Consider the following 23,777-nt stretch of genomic DNA (forward strand, 5'->3'; position numbering starts at 1 on the left):
GAGCAGCGCACCAGCATGGAAAGGTGAGTTCTAAGCTCCCCAAAACAGTGCAGGGGCCCCGAGGAGCACAATGAAGTTAAAGGTGAAGATCTGGGGGTAGGAGGTGGGGTTAGGCAGTTTGAGGTCCCTGGGGAGTGAATTTATTGGCTGGGTCCCATTGTGGCTTGAAATGGCCCTCCTCTTCTCCCCCTCTGTTTTGGCTTTTTTTTTTTCAAGCGCAGGCGATTTTCAAAATCGGCCACAAAACGCTTGTGCTATGATTCTCTGTGAGAAGGTTTATATCCGCGCACTTCGTCCACTTCGCGCTCTGCGAAGTGGTGCCTGTACCATTTTGGGGCGATTTTGCTCTAATGGAAGGTATAGTAAGGGCGCTAAACGCTCACAAAATCACATTGTGTGGCGATTGTGTTCACGTTTTTTAGAATAAATTCTTTATATTTATTATTTTCCGGGTCAAAGATTTCACTTGCTGACTTGCGTCAGGGAGTGAATAAAAAAGTCGCTCTGCAAAAGTGCTTTAGAAAAGCGCCTTAAAAAAACGCAGCACGCAGGCAAGCGCCGGGAGGCGCTAAAAAAGGAAAATCGTGCACAAAAACAATTGCGTTTGCAATTTCAAAGGGTGGATGTACTACACACATTCATTTTTTTGTTTCCCGATTCCATCATTTGATCAAATCTGGCACTAGCATACCTGATTAAGTTTCAAATTATTTTTAACAGTTTAGCGATCATATCGCAGTTTTTTTTTTTTTTTTAAGTTTCCGGAGGTGATGCATGTGTGTTGGTGGGGTTTTTGTAGTATTTAACCCATTCAGGTTCCGTCGTTTTCACGTGAGAAATGTTCACCTCCCATTCATTAGCCTATAACTTTATCACTACTTATCACAATGCACTGATCTATATCTTGTTTTTTCCGCCACCAATTAGGCTCTCTTTGGGGGGTACATTTTGCTAAGAGCCACTTTACTGTAAATGCATTTTAACAGGAAGAATAAGAAAAAAATGGAAAAATTCATTATTTCTCAGTTTTCAGCCATTATAGTTTTAAAATAATACATGCCTCCATAATTAAAACTCGCGTATTGTATTTGTCCATATGTCCCGGTTATTACACCGCTAAAATTATGTCCCTATCACAATGTATGGCGACAATATTTTGTTTGGAAATAAAGGTGCATTTTTTTCCATTTTGCATCTATCACTATTTACAAGTTTAAAATAAAAAAAAATATAGAAATATTTCATCTTTACATTGATATTTAAAAAGTTTAGACCCTTAGGTAAATATTTACATGTTTTTTTTATACTAAACATTTTATTTGGGTACTTTTGGGAGGGTGGGAGGTAAACAATAGATTTATAATGTAAATGTGTGTTAATTCTTTTTTTTTTTTTTTTTTTTTTTTTCAGGTGTAGTATTACTTTTTGGCCACAAGATGGCGGCCATGAGTTTGTTTACATGACGTCACTCTAAGCGTAGCACGCGCTTAGAGTGACGCATCGGGAAGGAGACGGCCAGAAAAAGCTCAGCTTCCGAGAGAAGCTGTCGCTTTTTCAGCGGGGGAGAGGAATCAGTGATCGGGCTACATAGCCCGATACATTGATTCCTTGGCTACCGAATCCGCGGCCGGCGCACGATGGGGCGCGCGGTAGCGCGCATGTTCCCTGGACGTAGAAACTACGTCCAGGAACCAAAATAGGTTAAGGTTTATAGCACTAGGTTGAGACGTGTTTCGATAATAAAGTTTTTCTCTCTTTTTATTTATTTAAGGTCCCAGCCAAGATGAGTTCCCTATTAGAACGCCTCCACGCCAAGTACAGCCAGAATCGGCCATGGCCTGAAACCATTAAGATGGTTCGGCAAATTATGGTAAGAGCTACTTCTGCATGGTTATTTAGCGTCTTAGATAAAGATTGGCTCTGCTAATGGGAATCCTTTGTTTACAGTATTTAAAAGAAAATCCTGCTGTTGAAAAAAATTCTGGGTAGGCAGACTGACTGACCTGCTGGTGATTTTATTAACAAGTGTGTGCCATAGGATGAATATTCACAGTGAATAAAGGGTTTAACTAGTCGTTAGCTGTGCAGGCCCCAAAAGAGACAGCTGAAGTGTAATGAAGAATGAGTTACTGAAAGGACTAAAGTTCAATGAAGTGTGAGGTATAGAGAGTGAGGAGATGGAGTGAAATATGAGGTGCTGTGGAGGCTAAGATTCAAAAAGCACTGCAGTATGAATTAGAGAGGTGCTAAGATGCAGTGAATCCAGAGAAACGCTGAAATATCAATTTAAAAGAACAACAGGGAAGGTGCTGGGTGTCTGCACTAGATGTGACTGGCAAAGCAGATGAGGGAAACAGGTGCACGGCTGTGCTTCTGGATAAACAGTTTCCAGTAACGATTAGATAGATGCAAAGTTCCGGGCACCAGACCATAGCAGTGTTCTCCCCAGAATTTTTTTTCCAGCTGGCTAGCACAAAAAAGTAGGCAGGTGGGGCGCAATGGGAGACAACAGGGCCGTTACTTCTCTGTGCAACTCTGCTTACCGCATAGGAGGAGGATGAGGAGGTGAGCCAATGACAGCCAGGTACTCACCAAAATTAGCCGGGTGGAGCACTGGGGAGGACACTGCGTTGGATTTCCATAGACACCTTTATTATATCCTCATGAAACCGATACTGTAATGTGTGGAAAGCCTGAAATATGTTTCACAGGCAAAGCCCACTTCTTCGGAGGCAAGAAGAAGACTGAAGAAGTGGGCTTTGCCTGTGAAACAGCTGTCAGTCTTTCTACACATTACAGTGTCTGTTTGAAGAGGGTGTATTGTAGACCTGAAAGATTTAAGGAAAAAATTGAATTGAGCGATTTCTGTCTGAAATTGCGATTTCTTTTCGATTCACAATTTCCTGCAACTCAAGCTTTGTTCCTCCTCTGTCCCCCTGTCTCTCTTTGTGCCCTCTTTGCCTCTTTATGCCTCCTCTGGGTCTTTCTCTTGCCCCCTTTGTGCCTCTGTGCCCGCTCTGTTTCTCTCTGTGTCTGTGCCCACTCTGTGTCTATCTGTGCCTCCACTGTCCCCCAAGCTGCATCAGTACTGGACATAGCTTCAAGCACGAGTCCAGTGATGCCCGTCTATCCACTTCGCCTCCAGCAGGCTCTAATGCACGGAATACTTCCTGTATGTCGTGTGACAGAGGAACCTGGAGTTTTGCCATGCACAACAGTCGGCAGATGAAAGTGTTTCGACTCGTGCGGAAGGTATGTCCAACGCTGCAGGACGCACGCGCCGGGACTTTGGGAAAGTTTGAATCCACTTCTTCAAACTTCCCCATGTGGAAATGGCGTGATCGCGATAATTGCCGCTTTGACGATTCTGAAATTGTGGTCTTGGTGATCGTGATTTCGGTTTAAATTCGGTTTATCTTTCAGGCCTAGTGTATTGGTGTCTATGCAAATCCTATGGTCTGGTGCCCGCAATTTTGCATCTAACTAATCAAAACACTGAAATATGAGGTACAGTGAATTCGAGACAGGTGATTTTGGTGCGTGATTACAGTCGCGTTGCGCATGCTTCCAGCTCTGCCATAGACATAATATTACCGGTATTACTTTTATAGCGGCACAGCAGGTGTTTCAATGTAAATTGGGTGTCTGCAGTAGCCAGACCTTGAATTACGTGTCCCTTCGAGTTGCTGTGGAATTTCAGAGGCAGCAGGATGATCTGTCATTTGGCTCACCATTCGCCCAACTGACTGGCCAACAAAATAATATGTACGCCAGTAGGGCTGCACGATTTTAGGAAAAGATTGAAATTGCGATTTTTCTGTCAAAAATTGCGATTTCGATTTTTTTTTTTTCACGATTTTCTTCAAATCAAGCTTTAGCACTAAATTCACATTGCCCCCACTACACTGTGCTAACACCTGATGATCCACCAATACACTACACTATGCTAACTTGAATCTTGATGCCCCACCAATTAAACTCCACTGCACAATGCTAACCTCTGATTCCCATCAATAACACACTAAGCTAACTCCTGATGCCCACCAGCTATGCTACATACTCTAACACCTTCTGCCCCCATTCCCAGCTACACTACACTTAACCCCTGCAGCTACAATGACTACTCTGCAACTGCCACTGTTAACCCTGAAGCACTAGGCAGACAGACTAGTTAAAGTAGTGGCTAAGCTGCATGGGCATGAAGCAGAGCCTGTGACAGAGAGCACAGCAGGACCAGGCAGATAGAGCATACACACAGGCTGTCTACAGACTGTATACAGCACAGTTCTGTTAAAGCCAGTCTAGCTGTCCGTTTACAGTCCTGTTAAAGCGTGTCTAGCTGTCCATTTACACAGACAGCTCTAGCTGTAATCTGATCTTTGCTGGTATCATTGCCCATATATTAATCCTGCCCTTTTGACCTCAAATTGCCAGCACAGCTCATTACAGCTAAGAGCTGTCTGTAAACGGACAGGTAGAGTGGCTAGCAGGACACTGCGCTGTGTGCTGTATACAGCCTGCGTGTGGTCTATCTCTCTCTGCCACTGTTCTCTGGTCCCCGCTGTGCAAGAGAGCCTGGGTGACTGTGCGTGGACCGGAGAAAACCATGCGTGCTTCACCGCAGCCAAGACAGCTAAAGGAAGAGAGAGCTGGCCGTGCATTCCTTGATTCAGTGCCTCACTCCTCCTTCTGGCCGGAAGGAGGAAGCGCACCTTAGTAACAAGCAGGAAATGTACGCGTGCAATGCTGGGGACAGCATTCGACGCGGAAATACAGCCGGAATGGAAAAAAAAAATCGCCACTCTGACGATACTGAAATCGTGATGATGCAAATCGCGATTTCGATTAAAAAACGATATATCGTGCAGCCCAATACGCCAGTGAAGTCTAGTAAGATTATAGATGTCAGTTAGGGTCCATTCACACAAGCAGTGGAAAGGGGAACTCAGTGTTTCTGCCATTTTTATATTTATAATTTGTTTTGTCTGGCTCCTTATGATGTGTACACTGACTGCATATTACAGGAGAAGAGGACAGGGATGGTGACTGGGGGGCACCAGAACTTTGTTACCTGCCTGGAAACTTTACAGAAAGCTTTGAAAGGTGAGCTGTGTTTAGAATTACTATTCTCAGCTATATTATACACTTAATGCCTGTTAATGCATCATAAATACATTCCTTTTCTTTGCAGTGTCTTCCCTTTCTGCAATGACCGATCGCTTGGAGTCCATAGCGAGACAAAACGGGTGAGTCATTTTCTGCTGCAGTATGCCAAATTCAGTGTGGGTCTCCACTTACATTTTTGTTTCACGAAACGACTATTGATGTGCAGAAATTACGCCTGTGCATAATTATGCATTGTAATTCACAATTACGCATGGTAATGTGAAATTTCGGGGAAAGGCATATCGGTAATTAATTTCGTATGTAATTGTAAGCATTCATAATTACGCATTAATTTCCACGTAATTATGTGTCGACTTTTGCGGTGAATAGGAAAGTCCCCATACATGCTGTTGCTACTAAAATCGCATATGTCAAGGAGAATAGTTGGGTACAAGTTTAAAAAAAAAAAAAATAGTTTAAAAAGACCTTGTTGTTTTTGAGAAAATTGATTTTAAAAATACAAAGAAAAATGTTTTTTTTTAACTTTAATTTTTCTGAGTTTAAAAAACCATTTTTCTTTGCATTTTAAAATTGATTTTCTCAAACTACAAGCTTTTTGAAAAATTATCTTTTTGACTTGTACCTAGTATTCTCTTTAGAGGGACACTGAAGCGAAAAAAAATTATATGAATTGGTTGAATAGTATGGATAATTACTCGAACATTAGTAGCAAAGAAAATATTCTCATTTTTATTTTCAGTTATGTAGTTTTTTTTTTTTATAACATTGCATCAACCTCTAATATTTGCAGTTTACACACTACTCAGCATGCTAGTGAACTGTCCTCTGGAGTAAAACAATCAATACAGTTGAGATAATAAGCTTCAGAAGACAGAGCTTCCTGCGACTTTGAAAGTCTGGAGCTCAATGGCTCTTTTGCATAGATAACTGGAGTTTAACTCTTCCTGTACTGGAAACAATATTAGATGTATGTCTCTGCTTTTAATGTTTTATTTCTTAGCTGTACTACACATACAGGTAGTCCCCGACTTACGAACACCCGATTTACGAACGACCCGCAGAAACGAACGGCATAGATTCTTTGTTTCCATAGGAACAAGTAAAAAAAAATGTTTTCAGATTAGACTTGTAGTTTTTGAGAAAATCGATTTAAAAAAATCAAAGAAGAAATGGCTTTTAAACTTGTATAAACAGGTACAGAGGGCAGATGTGACACAGAGGGGTACACTGGGGGCACAGAGTTACAGGGGACAGAGATGGCACAATGTTCCAACTTAAGAACAGATTCAGGTTAAGAACGAACCTACAGCCCCTATCTCGTTTGTTAACCTGGGGAGTACCTGTACAAATTTATTATATCATCATTTTTTTTCGCTTCAGTGTCTCTTTAACTCATGTAGCAATTTTGGTAGCAATAGCATGTTTGGGGGCTTTGCTGGTTATGCGTAAATGCATGCGTTATTACGATTGATTATATGAAATCAACTGAATTAACAATTTCTAATTACGTATAATTGGGAAAATGTACGCAAAATTTTGCATAATCGTAATTAGCTGATTATGATCATCACTGGCTACTAACAAGCAAGGCTAGACCTGCTGTCGTGTCTTTATTGCTGTTGCTGACAGCAGGAGATTCCTGACCACCTCAATTGCAATCCGCCAGACAGAACTCAGCTCTAAACACAACTAGTTTCTTCTTTTTTGTGGAAAACAATTTTTATTTCTATAAAACACATAAACAAGACATAAAAAACTTACATCTGTATCCCCCCCCCCCCCCCCCCCCCCCCCCCTTACCCTCCCATCCCTGGTTGGTTCCAGTCCGAAGGAGCATCAAAGTTCATAGTCCATATGACAAGTATGGGATCAGGATTATAGCATCTAAAAATGCAGTTAAGCAGGTGAAAAAGGCAATAAGAATTTAAAACATGTTTCTATATCCAAAACGTTTGGTTAGATAAAGAACACCCAGAGGCAATACAGCAGAGAAATTATTTACATATCTAGTTTGAATTTAGACATCCACTTAGCCCATATCTTATAGAATTTCTTTGACGACCCTCTGTTAGTATATACACCTTTGTAGATAGGCAGATCACAATTAATGGAGCAAATTACTTCATGTGAGGTGGGAGCATCAATAGATTTCCATTTCAAAGCGATCTGCCTCCTCGCATAGAATAAAATCACTCTGCATAGGAACAGTTTCTTTTCAGAGAGAGTTTTAACACTAAAGCTGGCCATACACTGGCCCGATTTGCCGCCGTTTCGACAGCAGATTCGATCACTGGGATCAAATCTGCTGCCAATCGTTCGTGCTACACGCCGAATTTCGATCCATTTCGTCCGATCCCGTCGATCGCTCCGTGCAGAAAATTACCGTTGATCGCCCGCGGGTAGGGAACGCGTCGCTAGCGGCGTTCGAGTGCCCGACGACCGACGCAGTAGAGCGGCAATACATTACCTGCTCCGCCGGCGCGACTGCCCCCGGTCACCACTGCTCCGTCTCCGCTCTGGTCTCCGGCATGCTTCAGTTCCTCCTGCCTGGCAGGAAGTTTAAACAGTAGAGGGCGCTCTACTGTTTAAACTTCCTGCCGGGCAGGAAGAAGTAAAGCATGCCGGACCTGGAGACCAGAGCGGAGACGGAGCAGCCGTGACCGGGGGCAGTCATGCTGGCAGAGCAGGTTATGTATGCGGGCGCAGCAGCAGCACCACCACAACAGATTGTGAACGGTTTCAGGCTGAAATCGGTTCACAATCTGTTTGCAGTAAAGGTAGCCATACGATCCCTCTGATCAGATTCGATCAGAGAGGGATCTATCTGTTGGTCGAATCTGATGGCAAATCGACCAGTGTATGGCTACCTTAAAGATATTAACCCATTCAGGTTCCGTCGTTTTCACGTGAGAAATGTTCACCTCCCATTCATTAGCCTATAACTTTATCACTACTTATCACAATGAACTGATCTATATCTTGTTTTTTCCGCCACCAATTAGGCTTTCTTTGGGGGGTACATTTTGCTAAGAGCCACTTTACTGTAAATGCATTTTAACAGGAAGAATAAGAAAAAAATGGAAAAATTCATTCTCAGTTTTCAACCATTATAGTTTTAAAATAATACATGCCTCCATAATTAAAACTCACGTATTGTATTTGCCCATATGTCCCGGTTATTACACCGTTAAAATTATGTCCCTATCACAATGTATGGCGACAATATTTTATTTGGAAATAAAGGTGCATTTTTTTCCGTTTTGCATCTATCACTATTTACAAGTTTAAAATAAAAAAAATATAGAAATATTTCATCTTTACATTGATATTTAAAAAGTTTAGACCCTTAGGTAAATATTTACATGGTTTTTTTTTATTATTGTAATGTTTTTTTTTTTTTTTTTTTTTTATAGTAAACATTTTATTTGGGTAGTTTTGGGAGGGTGGGAGGTAAACAACAGGGATGAGCAGAAACTACGCCAGTGCGAATTTACGCATCGTAGTTCGCATCTACGCATCGTAGTTCATAGGTGAAGTTTCAAATCTACGCTTACGAATTTACGCGTAGCGAAGTACCGCTACGCGTAGCTTACACCCACTATGCGTAGTTAACATGGGTATTGCGCAGTGAACTACGAATGCGTTACTCGCGTCTAATTTTCCGCATGCGATTGTATGCATACAAATTTATGCATGGAAAGGGGAATGCACGCATAGAAGGGTTCCCATTATATACATGTCTAAAGAAATTAATGCTTACAATTTTCTGCATACGGGCATAAGTATCCGCATACACTACGCTTCGCACTATGCGTAATTGCGTATTTTAACGCGTATTCTACGAAATGCATACGAAGCGAATATTTGTTTTCGAAGCCGTAGTTTGACGAAGCGTAATTGCGTAAAACTACGCGTATTTCCAGCGTAGCGAAGTTGGCTGACTACGACCATCCCTGGTAAACAATAGGTTTGTAATGTAAATGTGTGGTGTTTTTCATTTTTTTTTCTTTTCAGTTGTAGTATTACTTTTTGGCCACAAGATGGCGGCCATGAGTTTGTTTACATGACATCACTCTAAGCGTAACACACGCTTAGAGTGACGCATCGGGAAGGGAACAGCCAGAAAAGGCGCAGCTTCCGAGAGAAGCTGTCGCTTTTTCAGCGGGGGAGAGGAATCAGTGATCGGGGACCGTAGCCCGATTCACTGATTGCCTGGCTACCGAATCCGCGGCCGGGAGTGCGCGGTAGCGCGCATGGTTCCTGGACGTAGTTTCTACGTCCAGGAACCAAAATAGGTTAAGCAACAGGCTTTTAGATTTGCTCGGAATAGACGGGCTCACTAAATCAGAAAGCAGGCTGTGAATACTTTCCCAATAGTGTTTTATTTTGGAGCATGTCCAGAATATGTGTAGGAAATGAGCATTGGAGTCGCCACATCTCCAACATTTGTCTTTATGTTCAGAGCTAATCTTGGATAGCTTATGTGGTGTAAAGTATACTTGATATAAGTATTTAATCGCGGATAGCTTGTGTCGGGCTTCTATTGGGGTAGATATAAATAGAGAACTAGTTTCTTCTTTGGATATTATAGTGTACATATAGGGGGAAAAAAGCGCCCTAAATAGCAGGGCTGTGGAGTCGGAGTAATTTTTGGGTACCTGGAGTCAGTGGTTTCATAAACTGAGGAATCAGAGTTGGATGATTTTTGTGCCGACTCCACAGCTCTGCTAAATGGGTTACCTACCTCAGTAGAGGGTAGCCTCTGGATATTCCAGAGGCGTCAGCCTCTCCATTCCAGTGCTGGGACCCCCCCAACCCCCCTGACAAGGGCTAGTGAAGGAGTGCGAATGGCCGAGCTCCCGTTCTTGAACAAGGAAAGCCGCGCTCACAGACGGGAGCACAGCAGTAAACGTCCAGAGGGTCCCGGCAACCAGCGGTGGTCAGGAGAATGTGGGAAGCCTCTATTGAGGTAAGTATCTGCATTTCTCTCCTTAGAAAGTTCCAGGTTTACTTTCATTTCTGTAAAATGGTATGTAACAGAAATGTTACCTGTTGCATTGCTTTGGCCAAAGAACAAAGAGTCCCCACAGATTGACAAGCCCAATTATATTGTTCATGAGTAAGAAATATTCAGTAAGAGTGAGAGATTGTAACCCCTGGGCCTCTTGTACATGTGAGGGGGCATTTCTATGGTCCTTTCTGTACCTTATGTGCCAGTTCAGTCCAGCGTGAGCAATGTTGTCGTGACAGCCTGATCTAGTACTTCCACCCCGCCTTCTTCATCAATCATTCATTTTTCACTATCTCGAAACAGATTGAAGGACACCTGTAGTGTGAGGGATATAAAGACTGCCATATGTATTTCCATTTAAAGAGAGTCTGAAGCGAGAATAGATCTCGCTTCAGACCTCATATATAGCAGGGGCACTTGTGCCCCTGCTAAAACGCCGCTATCCCGCGACTTAACGGGGGTCCCTGTCCCCCCAAATCCCCTCCGTACAGCGAGGGAGCGCTTCCTGGTTGGGGCAGGGCTAACCGCCGCAGCTCTGCCCCACGCGCGTCTGTCAGCGCGTATCTCCGCCTCTCCCCCGCCCCTCTCAGTCTTCCTTCACTGAGAGGGGCGGGGGAGAGGCGGCGATGCGCGTCTGATAGACGCGACTGGAGGCAGGGCTGCAGCCGTTAGCCCTGCCTCCAGGAAGAAAGAAATGTACGACCAACTTTCCGACCATCTTTTGCGGGGGGTGGGTTGGGGGTGAAGGGACCCTCGTACAGCCGCGGGATAGCGGCGTTTTAGCAGGGGCACACGTGCCCCTGCTTTATATGAGAGCTGAAGCAAGATTTAGTCTCGCTTCAGTGTCTCTTTAAACAATGCATCTTGCCTGGCTGTCTTGCTGAGTCTTGAATACATTTAGCCATTGACCCTGAACAAGCATGCAGATCAGATGTTTGAGGTGGATTTGTTGCATGGGGGGGCAGCAGAGCAGTTTTTTTTTTTTTTTTAAATCATGTAGCGAGCCCAGGGCTCGCTACATGATAGCTGCTGTGCAGCGGCATCCCCCCACCCTCTTCGATTGCCTCCGGCGATCTCCGATCAGGAAATCCCGTTCCAAGAACGGGATTTCCTGGAGGGCTTCCCCCGTCGCCATGGCGTCATCGACGTCGTGACGTCATTGGGAGTCCCAATCTACCCCTCAGCGCTGCCTGGCACTGATTGGCCAAGCAGCGCACGGGGTCTGGGGGGGGGGGGGGGGGGCGGCGGCGATGATCAGAGTGCACATGCAGCTGCTCAGCACGGGCTTACCGCCAGTGAGGTTAATTTAGGCGGTGGATTCAGTCAATACTGATACCCAAAAAATCAGCAGGACGCCAGTCAACTGGTATTGTTTAAAATGCAATAAAGCCACCATATCTCTAATTTCAGGTTTCATTTAAAGTGAACACGAGGTGGGTTTGAAAAATCCTATTCGGACATAGAGGTAAATTCTGCATACAATGCCCAGACTCTGTGTCCGTACAGTGTCCCCCCCAGTCTCCCCCCGTGCTCTGCTGTCCCCGATAAAAAAAACAAACCGCCAGGCTAGCGACATGCAGATTGTCACTAGCTGGCTGTTTACCTGAAGGCTGTCTGTCACCACGGCTCCCGGCTCCTCTATAGAGGGAAGGGACACAGGCGGGGAATGGCGCTATAGAGGGGAGCGGCGGTGACAGACAGCCTTCAGGTAAACAGCCAGCTAGTGACAATCTGCATGTCGCTACTTGCTAGCCTCGTGGTTTTTTATGGGGGACAGCAGAGCACGGGTGGTGACTGGGGGACACACTGTCAGGACACAGAAGCTGGTCATTGTATGCAGAATGTGCCTCTGTGTCCTAATAGGATTTTTCAAATCCACCTGGTGTTCTCTTTAAGGAGTATTTTAGATAGTAATATTTTCACCTAGATTGGAATATTAAATAAATATATATTTGAATGTGATCAGTTTAGGTACATCTGTATTTCCATAGTGGTTTCATTTACATGATGCACAAGGGGTTAAGAGGCACTCAATTTGAATAAAATTAAGTTAAACACATAAAATAAGAAAATGACATAGCTCGTGGCACAATTTGTGGGCTCTCGCCCACTTCCTCTCCCCCAATATAAATGCCTATAAGTCATCAATATAGAAACATACTCAAAGCTTGAACAACCAGTCAGTGATAACTTGTAGCGCCTTGACTACAGTGGATGTGTTGGCTTTTGTTATGTGAATAGAAGTCTGTTCGATAGCCCATAAAGTGGAATTACAATTACAGCTCTTGGAGCTTAATCAGCTAAGTCTGAGCACATCCATTTTCTCTTGTTTGCAGTGTTATGATATCCGCTAATACTGTTTAATAAAAACTGTTAAAGAGGAGCTGTCAGCCATACTATCTCAGAAAAAAACAACACATACAGTATATAAGTAGATAAATACTTGCTCTACATAACATAACATATGTATTGCACTGTCCATGTTTTTGATTTTAGTGATTTTTGTACAATAGAGAAAATCCTTCTTAGCATTTCTCATATTAAGTGTGGCTATTTTGAAGCCAATCCTGATGTCATTTCCTCACTTACTCTCCTCTGCCTGATTTGCCCATCCTTCACTATAGAAAGTGCATTGTCTCAGCATGAGAAATATTGGCCAATCAGAGAGGAATAGAGGTGTGGGAGGGGAATACAGGAGGGAAGGAGGCTTCAGACAATCAGGCTCTGCATTAGTTAAGTCGGAGGGGAAGTAGAGAAGCAAAAAATGACAACCCAGCATGCCCTGCAACTTCCTTTTTGTGTACCAAATTTTGTGTGTACCAAATGAGTCAGATAAACTGGGTAATTATCATTTATCAACAAGAAAAGTAATAGTGATTTTAACTTTTGGATTGCGTGGTTAGGATCCTTATTGTTTACCAGATAAAAATAAATGATTTCTTTTTTTATTTTATGCCCGTCAGTTACACTTTGAAACAAATGTAAAAGTTTGAAGAATATTTTGGTGTTGTAAATGGCAGCATTTCTCAGTTACTAATGTCCTGCTGTTGTCTCTTTCTTTAGTCTTACATCGCACTTAAGTCCAAATGGCACGGAGTGTTACATTAGTTCAGACCTCTTCTACTTAGAGGTTCACCTGGATCCGGAGGGTCAGCTGTGTGATGTGAAGGTGGCACATCAAGGTGAAAGCCCTATGGTAAGTATTTCAATGGCTTCAGAGGTTACACATTTGCAGTAACACAGTAGCTTGCATAAGTTCATACCTGAGGTGAAACCTGGCTGCAGAGCACCAATTAGTAAAAAAATAACCTGGTCACTAGGGAGGTGTAAGCCTATGGTCTTTAAAGAGGATCTGTAACGTGAAACCGTCCCCTGGGGGGTACTCACCTCGGGTGGGGGAAGCCTCAGGATCCTAATGAGGCTTCCCACGCCGTCCTCCGTTCCTCGGGGGTCTCGCTGCAGCCCTCCGTACAGCGGCGACGTAAATATTTACCTTCCCGGCTCCTGCGCAGGTGCTCTGGTGGCTGCCGGCTCCGAAGTAGGCGGAAATACCCGATCGCCGTCGGGTCCGCTCTACTGCGCAGGCGCAAGTCTCCGGCGCCTGCGCAGTAGAGCGGACCCGACTGAGATCGGGTATTTCTGCCTACTTCGGAGCCAAAAGCAGCCACAGCGCCCCCGCTGGAGCCAGCAAAGGTAAATATTGAACTGTCAGTCGGGTCTGTCGCGGCTGTTCAGAGAGCTGCAGCGAGACCCCCGTGGGACAGAGGACGGCGTGGGAAGCCTCATTAGGATCCCGAGGCTTCCCCCACCCGAGGTGAGTACCCCCCAGGGGATGTTTTCGATGTTACAGAGTCTCTTTAAAGAGTAACTCCAGTGAAAATAATGTAATAAAAAAAGTGCTAATTTTTACAATAATTATGTATACATGATTTAGTCAGTGTTTGCCCATTGTAAAATATTTTAAATCCCTGATGTACATTCTGACATTTATCACATGGTGAAATTTTTACTGCTGGCAGGTGATGAAGCGGCTGCTTGCTTTTTGGCAGTTGGAAACATCTGTAAACAGCTATTTCCCACAATGCAACAAGCTCCACAGACCAGAAACTGCCAGGAGTACCATGGTCCGTAGAGTTTCTTGTGGGAGGGGTTTCACCACAATATCAGCTATACAGAGCCCCCTGATGATCCCTTTGTGAAAAGGAATAGATTTCTCATGTAAAAGGGGGTATCAGCTACTGATTGGGATAAAGTTCAATTCTTGGTCATGGTTTCTCTTTAAGTGGTTAAAGAAGAACTGTAAGTTGGAACAGAGGTACCTGTACAAGTATACAATGTATTAAAAACTGTTTAAAAGAGGAGGTAGTTGTGGACTTACCTCCCCAAAGTAGACACAATTCTGTTGATTGCCAACAAGTACCTTTATTCATATACTCCACGATGCAGCTTTTGCTGATTTCATTCTGCTTCATAAGGCAGTCATTGTAGCAAACTATTGCTCTGGAGGCTTTCTGACATAATGCAATAATTTGCTCCAGTTACTGCCCAATGAAATAGGATTGAACCTGCAAAACGCATATTGATTAGTCTTGTTCAGTCCACATGTATTGTATGAGTCAATAGACTGAGAATATGCTGAACACATTGAGACGGTATTACTCTATGCAAGTCTTATGCTCTGTTTTAAGAATGAAACACTAGATGATCCAGTGAGATTTTGGTATCCAGAGGGGAATTTGGATTGAATATGTACCCATGAACCATGAACATATGAACCATGATCGCCAGAGTCCTTTTTAACCACATATAATCTAGTGGTTTATTGCCTGGTGAGCTACTGCAATCACAGAGTGGTGGTGTGGTGAGAGGTGTAGGAATCACTGCAGTCGTTTGTACATCACACTGGAAGTGTTATTCTGTCTCATCCATTGCTTTTGTTAGGCTGTGTATGGCTACAGCAGGTACTGCGAATATATTATCAGAAACAATGCAGACCGTGCTGATAAATGTGAAGGACAACTAACCTGAAAGGGATATGGGAGTCGATTCATGAAAGTAGCAGCGCAAGTTAAAAAACAACTTGCAAACGCTGTTTGCTGTTGTGCTGCGTAGCGTACGTTCCTTAGTTATGCGGCCCTGTTTACTTGTAGATGTTTGACATAAAGTTTGACTGCATTTGCTGCATGCTTGTTTCAAGTGGGTGATTCAGACACTACTGATGCATGAAATATCAGCAGGACTGCTAGGAAACTGGTATTGTTTAAAAGAAAATAAATATGGCAGCCTCCATATCCCCCTCAGGTCAGTTAACCTTAAAAATTTAGAATTATAATTTTATTAGCATCATATTTAAAGCAACCATATAAAACCACATCCTAGGATTGTAATTGTATTTCAGAAGGAAGCATTCCCTTTAGTAATATGACTTCTTTCTGTTCTGTTTAGAAATGTTTGTTTTGCTATTGTGTAGCTTTTGACTCACTTAAGATGTTATAATCATGCTTGTTTATTTTAACTCTGCAGAGCAATCAAGAGCTGGTACAGCAGTTAAGGTTTGTAGACTTTCACTGTGATGCGTCTAAACAGTGTGATTCATTAGGGAAACTATATGTTTTTGTAATTTGTAACAAGACTGTTTATAGCTACTGTATGTCCCCGAAAAGATCTTTCATTCATGATTGCTTCAGGTGACAGTTTACCTGAAATCCGTGTACTGAGGCACCCAACATATTCTGTCTAGGAAGGGGGGGATGCTGCAGCTTTTAGTGGGAACCTGTACATACAAGGTTTTCAACCCAAGTGATCATGAATAATTTAGGCAGTGTATATTAGTGTGCCCACTCAGCTTTTGTCTAATAGGCTTTGACTAATAAAAGTATCAAAAGTAACTTTAGTACTCAAAAGGACTTTTATTGAATGTAGAATTCCAGCTAAAACATATCTGCATGAGTAGGTATGCATCTCTACAACTGTAGGTACAAAAAGATTGCCGCTGACCACTCTCTTCAACAGTATGGTGTAGTTCACATGGCAGGGTGAACAGTGCTATGTAGCCACCCAGCAACCATTGCTCAACTGCTTACCTAGTTGCTGCACATGGAGTGAGTGGTGGCATCCATATGGGCAATTGAGGCTACTGTTTGGCAGATGATGATCAATCATGTGGTACCACCCCATGGTTCAAAGCTATTGGCTCTCGCCTTGCAGTCCTAGAATCCTAGATTCTAATCACAGACCAGACACACTCTACATGAGATTTGTATGGGTTTCCTGTGGGTTCTTCAGTATCTTTCTACATCCCTAAAACATGCTGATAGGTTAGTTTGCTCTCCCCTTTTCCCAGGGGGCACGTAGCAGCTTGACGTGTTCAATGTACTCTACAGCGCCCTGCAAAAAATGTATTTATACTGTTTAAATGCATACTAATAATTCCCGTTCCTATCAGCAGCCCTGCTCACAAACAAGGAGGTGCCTGATATTGAAAAATATAATTTATGACAATTTTTTGAGGTATACTGGGCAGTGTTCTCCCCAGAAGTTTTTTCCAGCCGGGTGGCATGAAAAAGTAGCCGGGTTGCATGAAAAAGTAGCCGGGTGGGGCGAGATGAGAGAATACAGGCTTGGTGCTTCTGTGAGCAACTCTGCTTACAGCATAAGAGGAGGTGAGCAAATGACAGCCGGGTGCTCACGAAAACGAGCCGGGTGGAGCACCCGGCTAAAAGAGCCTGGGGAGAACACTGCTGGTGTATACTGAGCATTTTATTCTGTTGCTGTTAGATGAATGACTATAGTGGAAGCAAAATATCCACATTTCTGCTGTAGTGGACCTTTAAGTTGATTGTATACCCATCAACATTAAGGCTGCCATACACTGGTCGATTTCCACCAGATCGACCAGCAGATAGATCCCTTTGTGATCAAATCTGATCAAAGAGGGATCTATTGGCTGCCTACACTGCAAACAGATCTCACTATGAAACCGATTCACAATCTGTGGAGCTGTCGCTGCCAAAGCTGTATATCGGTGGGAAATAGTATAAGTGTATGGGCCCCTTTACGCTATGTTGAACCAATGAGCCCTTTTCACTCCAAGGTTTGAGCAGAGCAGTCCGTTAAACAGTAACACCTGTTGTGTTGTTTTGAAGGAGAACTGTAGTGAGAGGTATATGGAGGCTGCCATATTTGTTGCCATTTAGGCGAATACCAGTTGCCTGGCTATCCTTCTAATCCTCTGCCTCTAATACTTTCAGCCATAGGCTCTGAACAAGCATACAGCAGATCAGGTGTTTTTGACAGATCTGACAAGATTAGCTGCATGCTTGTTTCTGGTGTGATTCAGACACTTCTTCAGCCAAATAGACTAGCAGGGCTGCCAGGCAACTGGTATTGCTTAAAAGGAAATAAATATGGCAGCCTCCATATACCTCTCACTACAGTTCTCCTTTAAAGCTTATCTGTTACATAGGGCTCTTATTGGTTTCAGCTAAGGCCCTCATTCACCACTGAAGATTGCCTGGGTTCTGGAAGCTGTGATATTTCCAGAATCAGTGCAGCATTACACACTGAGGCCTACTGTCGTGACAGGTTCCCTTTCGTCAGCGACTCAAGTCTGCTTCTTATACTGTTATTTGTATGCTTGTTTCTAGGGAGAAGAATTTTGAGGATTTTTCTCAGTATCTGAAAAGTCTTGTAAACCTATACAAGATGCCTGGAGACAAGTGAGTGACCCCAGATGGGTGGGTGATCCTGTTAACATGCAATCTAAGAGCCTATGTGAGTTATTGGTGTTTTCTTTACAGGAAAATGTTTTTGGCACTTCAGTCACTGGAAATGGACCTCACAAAAATGGCCGCCATGTACTGGTAAGGATTTTTCAACTCAAATAAGACATCATCTTTTAAAGGTAATGACTGTATATTGATTGTGTTGGATATGTGGACATCTTGCAGGCAGGTCACGAATGCAACTGTACTGGACAAAATATTGCAGGGCACCGTTGGGTACTTAACTCCAAGAAGTGGAGGTAATAAATTGCTCTGAGTGCAGGAACCTCTGTGTGATATAGCAAGACTACTAGCAGACATGTACAGGGATTTTCTACTGTATGCATGCTAATAAAGCTTTTCTTTTTTATGTTGAAGGTCATGTCATGAATTTAAAGTATTACATTACTCCGTATGACCTCTTTGATGTTACGGGAGCTACGATTACACTCAGTGAAAGCCATGGTGAGCTATATACTGATAAAGAAGTACTGTTAAGTTGCTGCCACTAGATGTCATGCATGTTCATTAGGCTGTACGAGCATTACGGCTGCTTGAAACTTGCTTCTAGGGAAACGCATATACAGTATTTTAGTTCTGGATGGTGTGTCAAGGGGGGGGGGGGGGGGGGGGGTTAGAATCTCTCTTTATTTCTGCTGCTTCCTGGTGCTCATGGAGGATTCTCATTGACCTTTTGAAAACCAATGGGATGCTGGTGCTTTAAATAGGGCTGTAGGATTGATATACTGGCATTTCTGGCGTGCAGAGGACTCGAACGGCAAAGGGATGTCGCGATATAAAAACGGAATGGGGAGACCCAGATGAAAAACTGATGCCATTGTAAGAAACTGATCCATTTAAACAGAAAATGGATGTGTTTTTACAGGATGAGTTTTTCATTTGGAACAGTTTGAAGCTAGCCTTAGGCCCCGTTTTACGCTTAAACAGTTGCTCTCAGTTATAGCTGGAAGAACTACTGATTTTCAAACTAATGTCCATGTTTTTCTATGGCACAGTTCAAACTTAACGCGGTATAACTAATATTTTTCACACTGCACTGCTATGGAGAAGAAAAAAAAGTGTACCAACTGATTAAGGGCCGGTTTCCATTGCAAAATGATGCGAATGCGGCTACCTAGCTGCATCACTTCCGCCGCCTCCCGTGTCTCTTCCGCATCTCCCGATGCGGAAGTGTATTGAAGAGATGGGACGCAGCTGCGGGCGGTTGCGGCCGGGCGAGAATCTGCAGCATGCTGCAGATTTTTGTATCACTCCGCACCGCTCGGCATTACATGCACGCAGTGGAAACTCTTCCATTGCCGTGCATGTGTTTCAGGACACCTGCGGTGCGATGCGGTTTTCCTAGTGGAAACGGGCCCTAAGTGTAAACGGGGCCTAACTGCTGCCAGGACTGGCAAGTTGTAGGGTTAATTTCTCACCCGTAATTCCTCAGTGACAGCAGTCACAGACATTTTACCGAAGTTCTGCGGCCATCCCCACCTGCGCTGCTGTGAGCCCCCCCTCCAGCTCGGCATCCAACAGTTATACCACTGCTGCCAAGTTGGGGGCGGGCCAAGGCGAGAGTTGAGAGTGGCCCCAGCTACAGAAGCGTTTAGAAAAAAAACGCTACGGCGGATTTGCCTGGGGGGGTGGAGTTCCTGTGATTGATGCATTATAGGTGAGTGATAACCCTACAACTTGCTGATCCTGGCAGCATTAATAGAGAGCCTTACATTGCAGGCTATTTTTCACTGGAAGTACTTTTTTAAAGTAAAAAAAAAACTTGGTTGCAGATCAGTTGCAAGATTGAAGGAATGTAGGTTACAGAAATGAGGTTCTTACATCTTATATGTAGTATTATTTATATGCTGTTTGTTAGTGTATGATATTAGTAGATGTCTTATTCATGCTTGGTCACCTCATTTCTCTGTCTCCACTTGTTTAGCACTTCCTCGAACCCTCGGCCTGAATGTATCTGTTACCATTGAGTCCACGTCTGCCATGTACAAGCTTCCAATTGCTCCTTTAATAATGGGCTCTCATCCCATTGATAATAAGGGGTAAGGATAAGTATTCATTGCAAAGTTAGGAGAAAGGTATTAAATCAAGAGTAATAACAGTAAAGGTCACATAACTGTTATTAGTTATGTTCTTTTATGTTAATTGTCACTTACTAAACTCCTGTGCACAAGGGCCATGTCATGTAGGCAATTATTTGATTTAGTAGTGTCGTTAAAAATGTTAGTGTTTAAAAAAAAATAAAATATAAAAAGCCTTCCAAAGTTAGATGAAAGCAATACATTTAACTGGATTATAGTCCAATTTCTAGTGAAAAATCATTAGATCGATCAGAAATTCTGATCGGATTGGTTGTAAATAATCTCCATTGATGGGCACAATTGATTACAAATGATTACTAAATAGTCGTCCGATTGGATTTTGGTCAAACCAAAATTTGGATTTTGTTGTTGGTTGTGATAGATGAGAAGCAAAGATTGCTTCGTTGATGGTGTAGTGAATGATTTTTCTTCCGATCAGAGTTATCTGGTCGCTCAAATGATTCGCTAGAAATTGGATCGTTAGTGGCCACCATAAGGAAAAGTTTTCATACAACTTTCAGAAGGCAGATCCCCTAGTCTAGTGGTAGAGACTCTGCCTTCGAAACAAGAGCTGATGAATTCAATACTACTTTTCACCGTAATAATTTGGCTTCCTGTTTTTTGGTTCGCAATGCACACAGCTGTGTGTGCCGCAACAAATGCAGTTACACGCGGCTTGTGCTGGAGAGGAAGACCGTCAGCTAGTAGTAAGTGCAAAGGTGATTACCTATAAGGGAGCAGCCTTCCCGACCAGGAGATGAGCTGTAAAAAAGTTTTCTGATATGGAACTTCTAGACATCTTTAGAAAGAAACTTAACCATCAAAACTCATGCAGTCACCGTGATTAAAGTGCTAGTAGCATTATTCCCCCCCCCCCCCCCCCCCCCAAAAAAAAATGTTTTTGTGTATATACTTATTTTAACCCACTGAGAATAACCATGTTCTTTTGCAGCACCCCTTCCTTCTCACCTGTCACCAATGCTAACAGTGTGGACCTGCCTGCTTGTTTCTTCCTCAAGTTTCCACAACCCATCCCCGTTTCCAGTGCATTTATCCAGAAAATCCAGAACTGCACGGGTAAGTTTGCCTGGTACCTGTTTCTGCAGTGTGTAATTCTTAAACTATGGGACACAAGCAAGCTAAGTGTGGCAGGTATACACTCAGTCTACAGTGTTCTGACAGGGTATACATCCCCACAGTGTCCTAATGCCAGTACTTCAACCCCCTTCAGAGTTTGGTAGACTGCTTAAAGTGAACCAGAGACGACGCACCTTCATGTATTTTACCATATACATTATATCAGTGTGAACATTAGTGAAAACGCCTACCCTGCTCTGCTTCATTCTTCACTGTTCAGCCTGCTTCTTACCAGCCCTGATGAAATCCCTGACTGAGCATTCAGTCTGGCTTTGCTCAGAAATCATTATAGCTGAGTCTGTCTTCTCTGATGTCTTTTCAAGCCCAAGCCTGCCCCCTTGTGGCTGTTATGATTCCTGAGCAAAGCCAGACTGAATGTTTAGTTGGGGATTTTATCAGGGCTGATAAGAAGCAGGTTGAACAGTGAAGAATGAAACAGAGAGCAGGGTAGGTGTTTTCTCTAATGTTCCCACTCATATATATGGTAAAATACATGAGGGTGCTTCGTCTCTGGTTCACTTTAAGTGTTCCATTGCTTCTTAAGGCCCTTTCCCCCAGGGCTGTGGAGTCGGAGTCGTGGAGTCGGAGTCGTGGAGTCGGGCAATTTTGGGTGCCTGGAGTCGGAGTCGGGAAAAAATGCACCGACTCCGACTCCTAATGAATTTGTAACTGTAATTAAAATAGAAAATATGATAAAATGTTCTATTTCTCAGATAATAGTCATTAAAAATAATGTATATATACAGTAATAGCTGTGCTTAGTCCACAAAAATGAAATAAACCAATCAAAATTAGTTACTTGTGCTGCTTCAATAAAGCAGTCCCCATATTTTTAAGGTCAGATATACATATCTGATTGTGACTGTATATATGATGTGTACACAGGAATCTCTTATATATACACTAAATAACATCTATGCTGTAAGAATAAAGCCTGATGTGTAGCTGTGTCACTAATAGAGATGGTCAACGAGATGGAAATAATTCTGCATTGATGCTAATTTATGCAAATGTATGCACTCCCTTTCCTGTTAAAATTTGGTTTGGTGACTACAAATTAAAGGGTAACTGAGACGGATGAAAAGTAAAGTTTTATACATACCTGGGGCTTCCTCCAGCCCCCTTCAGGCTAATCAGTCCCTCGCTGTCCTCCACCACCCGGATTTTCTGCTATGAGTCCTGGTAATTCAGTCAGTCAGCACTGTCCGGCCGCATGCCGCTCCCACAGCCAGGAACATTCTGCACCTGCGCAATAGTGCTGCACAGGTGTAGTATGCTCCTGGCGGCGGAGTGTGTGCATGCGCACTACGCCCGACTGGCTCAAGTACCTGGACTCATTGCAGAAGATCCAGGTGGTGGAGGAGGACAACGAGGGACTGATTATCCTGAAGGCGGCTGGAGGAAGCCCCAGGTATATATAAAACTTTTAATTTCATCTGTCTAAGGTTTACTTTGTTACACAGTAGTACTGTACTCTACATATGCACTCCCCACAGAGCTGCAGGGAATCCACTGAGAATGCTGTGCACATTGAACACAGAGGTGTTGTCTGTTTACAATCTCCTCCTTCCCCTGCAGAGTACCTGCACATCATTCTTACATGTACCCACACTTACATTGCCTAGGGCCTGATAGATGTTCTTTGTTCCGGTTTGTACCTTTTACAAGTACTCTTACCAAGGACTAGTTTTAGTCTAAAGGGAATAAATATAGTAGTCTACATATCCTTCTCACTTCAGTTGTCTTGTAAAATTCCTAAGCGTTGGCAGTTAAGAGACGAATTTCATGTTACATACTTTTAATCAACAAAATTGTAATATGCAAATTAGAGGAGTCGGAGTCGGTGGAATCCTAAACTGAGGAGTCGGAGTCGGTGGATTTTTGGACCGACTCCACAGCCCTGCTTTCCCCACTTGTACACTGCATTCAACGTAGGTGGCTGTAGCAACGCATGGCGCTTGTGTTGCTTTCCTATGTGGTGCATTTTGCAAAATTGCATGTAACCATGCATTGCATTACCGAGCTGGTCGGAAACATCAGACAGTGCTGTCTATGTACTTCTGAAGTTCTTGTGAGTTGCGCACCCTGTGCGTTGCTGAAAACATGATCAGCAATGCAAGGACACAGAGGCAGGTCATTGTATACAGAACATGCCTCTGTGTCCTGATAAGATTTCACAAACCCACCTCAACTTCTCTATAAAGCTTATAATCTGCACATGAGAAACGCACAGGGTATGGTAACACATAAGAGGATGATAAAGATAGATTTTTCTCCTTCACAGCAACCGGTAGGGTTTCTGCATTTCTTTAGTTGCTGCACTTAAAATGATCCCGATGTGATAGTGATGTGAAGGCTGCCATATTTATTTCCTTTTAAAACCGCAGGGACAGCCATATCCCAAGAACTAAAACACACACACACACACACACACACACACACACACACACACACACACACACACACACACACACACACACACACACACACACACACACACGCGCGCGCTTGTTCTACTTAAATAACATATGTATTGTGCTGTTCATGTTTTGATTTCAGTGTATTTTATATAGTAAATGAAGAGAATTCTGTTCCTGGCATTTGCTATAAATTTCCTCAGACTGAAGCCAATCCTGATGT

At 43.2% G+C, this 23,777-nt stretch overlaps 1 protein-coding gene across 1 annotated transcript in view; it reads left to right on the forward strand.

Annotated features, from left to right (window-relative positions):
• Positions 1 to 23,777, forward strand: part of MED1 (mediator complex subunit 1) — a 63,169-nt gene that overhangs the window by 20,720 nt on the left and 18,672 nt on the right. The window contains exons 2-12 of the mRNA XM_068263298.1: positions 1,772 to 1,870; positions 5,025 to 5,103; positions 5,192 to 5,246; positions 13,202 to 13,334; positions 15,662 to 15,690; positions 17,785 to 17,856; positions 17,938 to 18,000; positions 18,088 to 18,161; positions 18,280 to 18,366; positions 19,847 to 19,961; positions 20,953 to 21,077. Coding sequence (XP_068119399.1) covers positions 1,784 to 1,870; positions 5,025 to 5,103; positions 5,192 to 5,246; positions 13,202 to 13,334; positions 15,662 to 15,690; positions 17,785 to 17,856; positions 17,938 to 18,000; positions 18,088 to 18,161; positions 18,280 to 18,366; positions 19,847 to 19,961; positions 20,953 to 21,077 — 919 coding nt within the window. The 5' untranslated portion in view covers positions 1,772 to 1,783. The remainder of the gene's footprint in view (positions 1 to 1,771; positions 1,871 to 5,024; positions 5,104 to 5,191; positions 5,247 to 13,201; positions 13,335 to 15,661; positions 15,691 to 17,784; positions 17,857 to 17,937; positions 18,001 to 18,087; positions 18,162 to 18,279; positions 18,367 to 19,846; positions 19,962 to 20,952; positions 21,078 to 23,777) is intronic.

This window comes from Hyperolius riggenbachi, chromosome 12, assembly GCF_040937935.1.
Source record: "Hyperolius riggenbachi isolate aHypRig1 chromosome 12, aHypRig1.pri, whole genome shotgun sequence".
NCBI lineage: Eukaryota > Metazoa > Chordata > Amphibia > Anura > Hyperoliidae > Hyperolius > Hyperolius riggenbachi.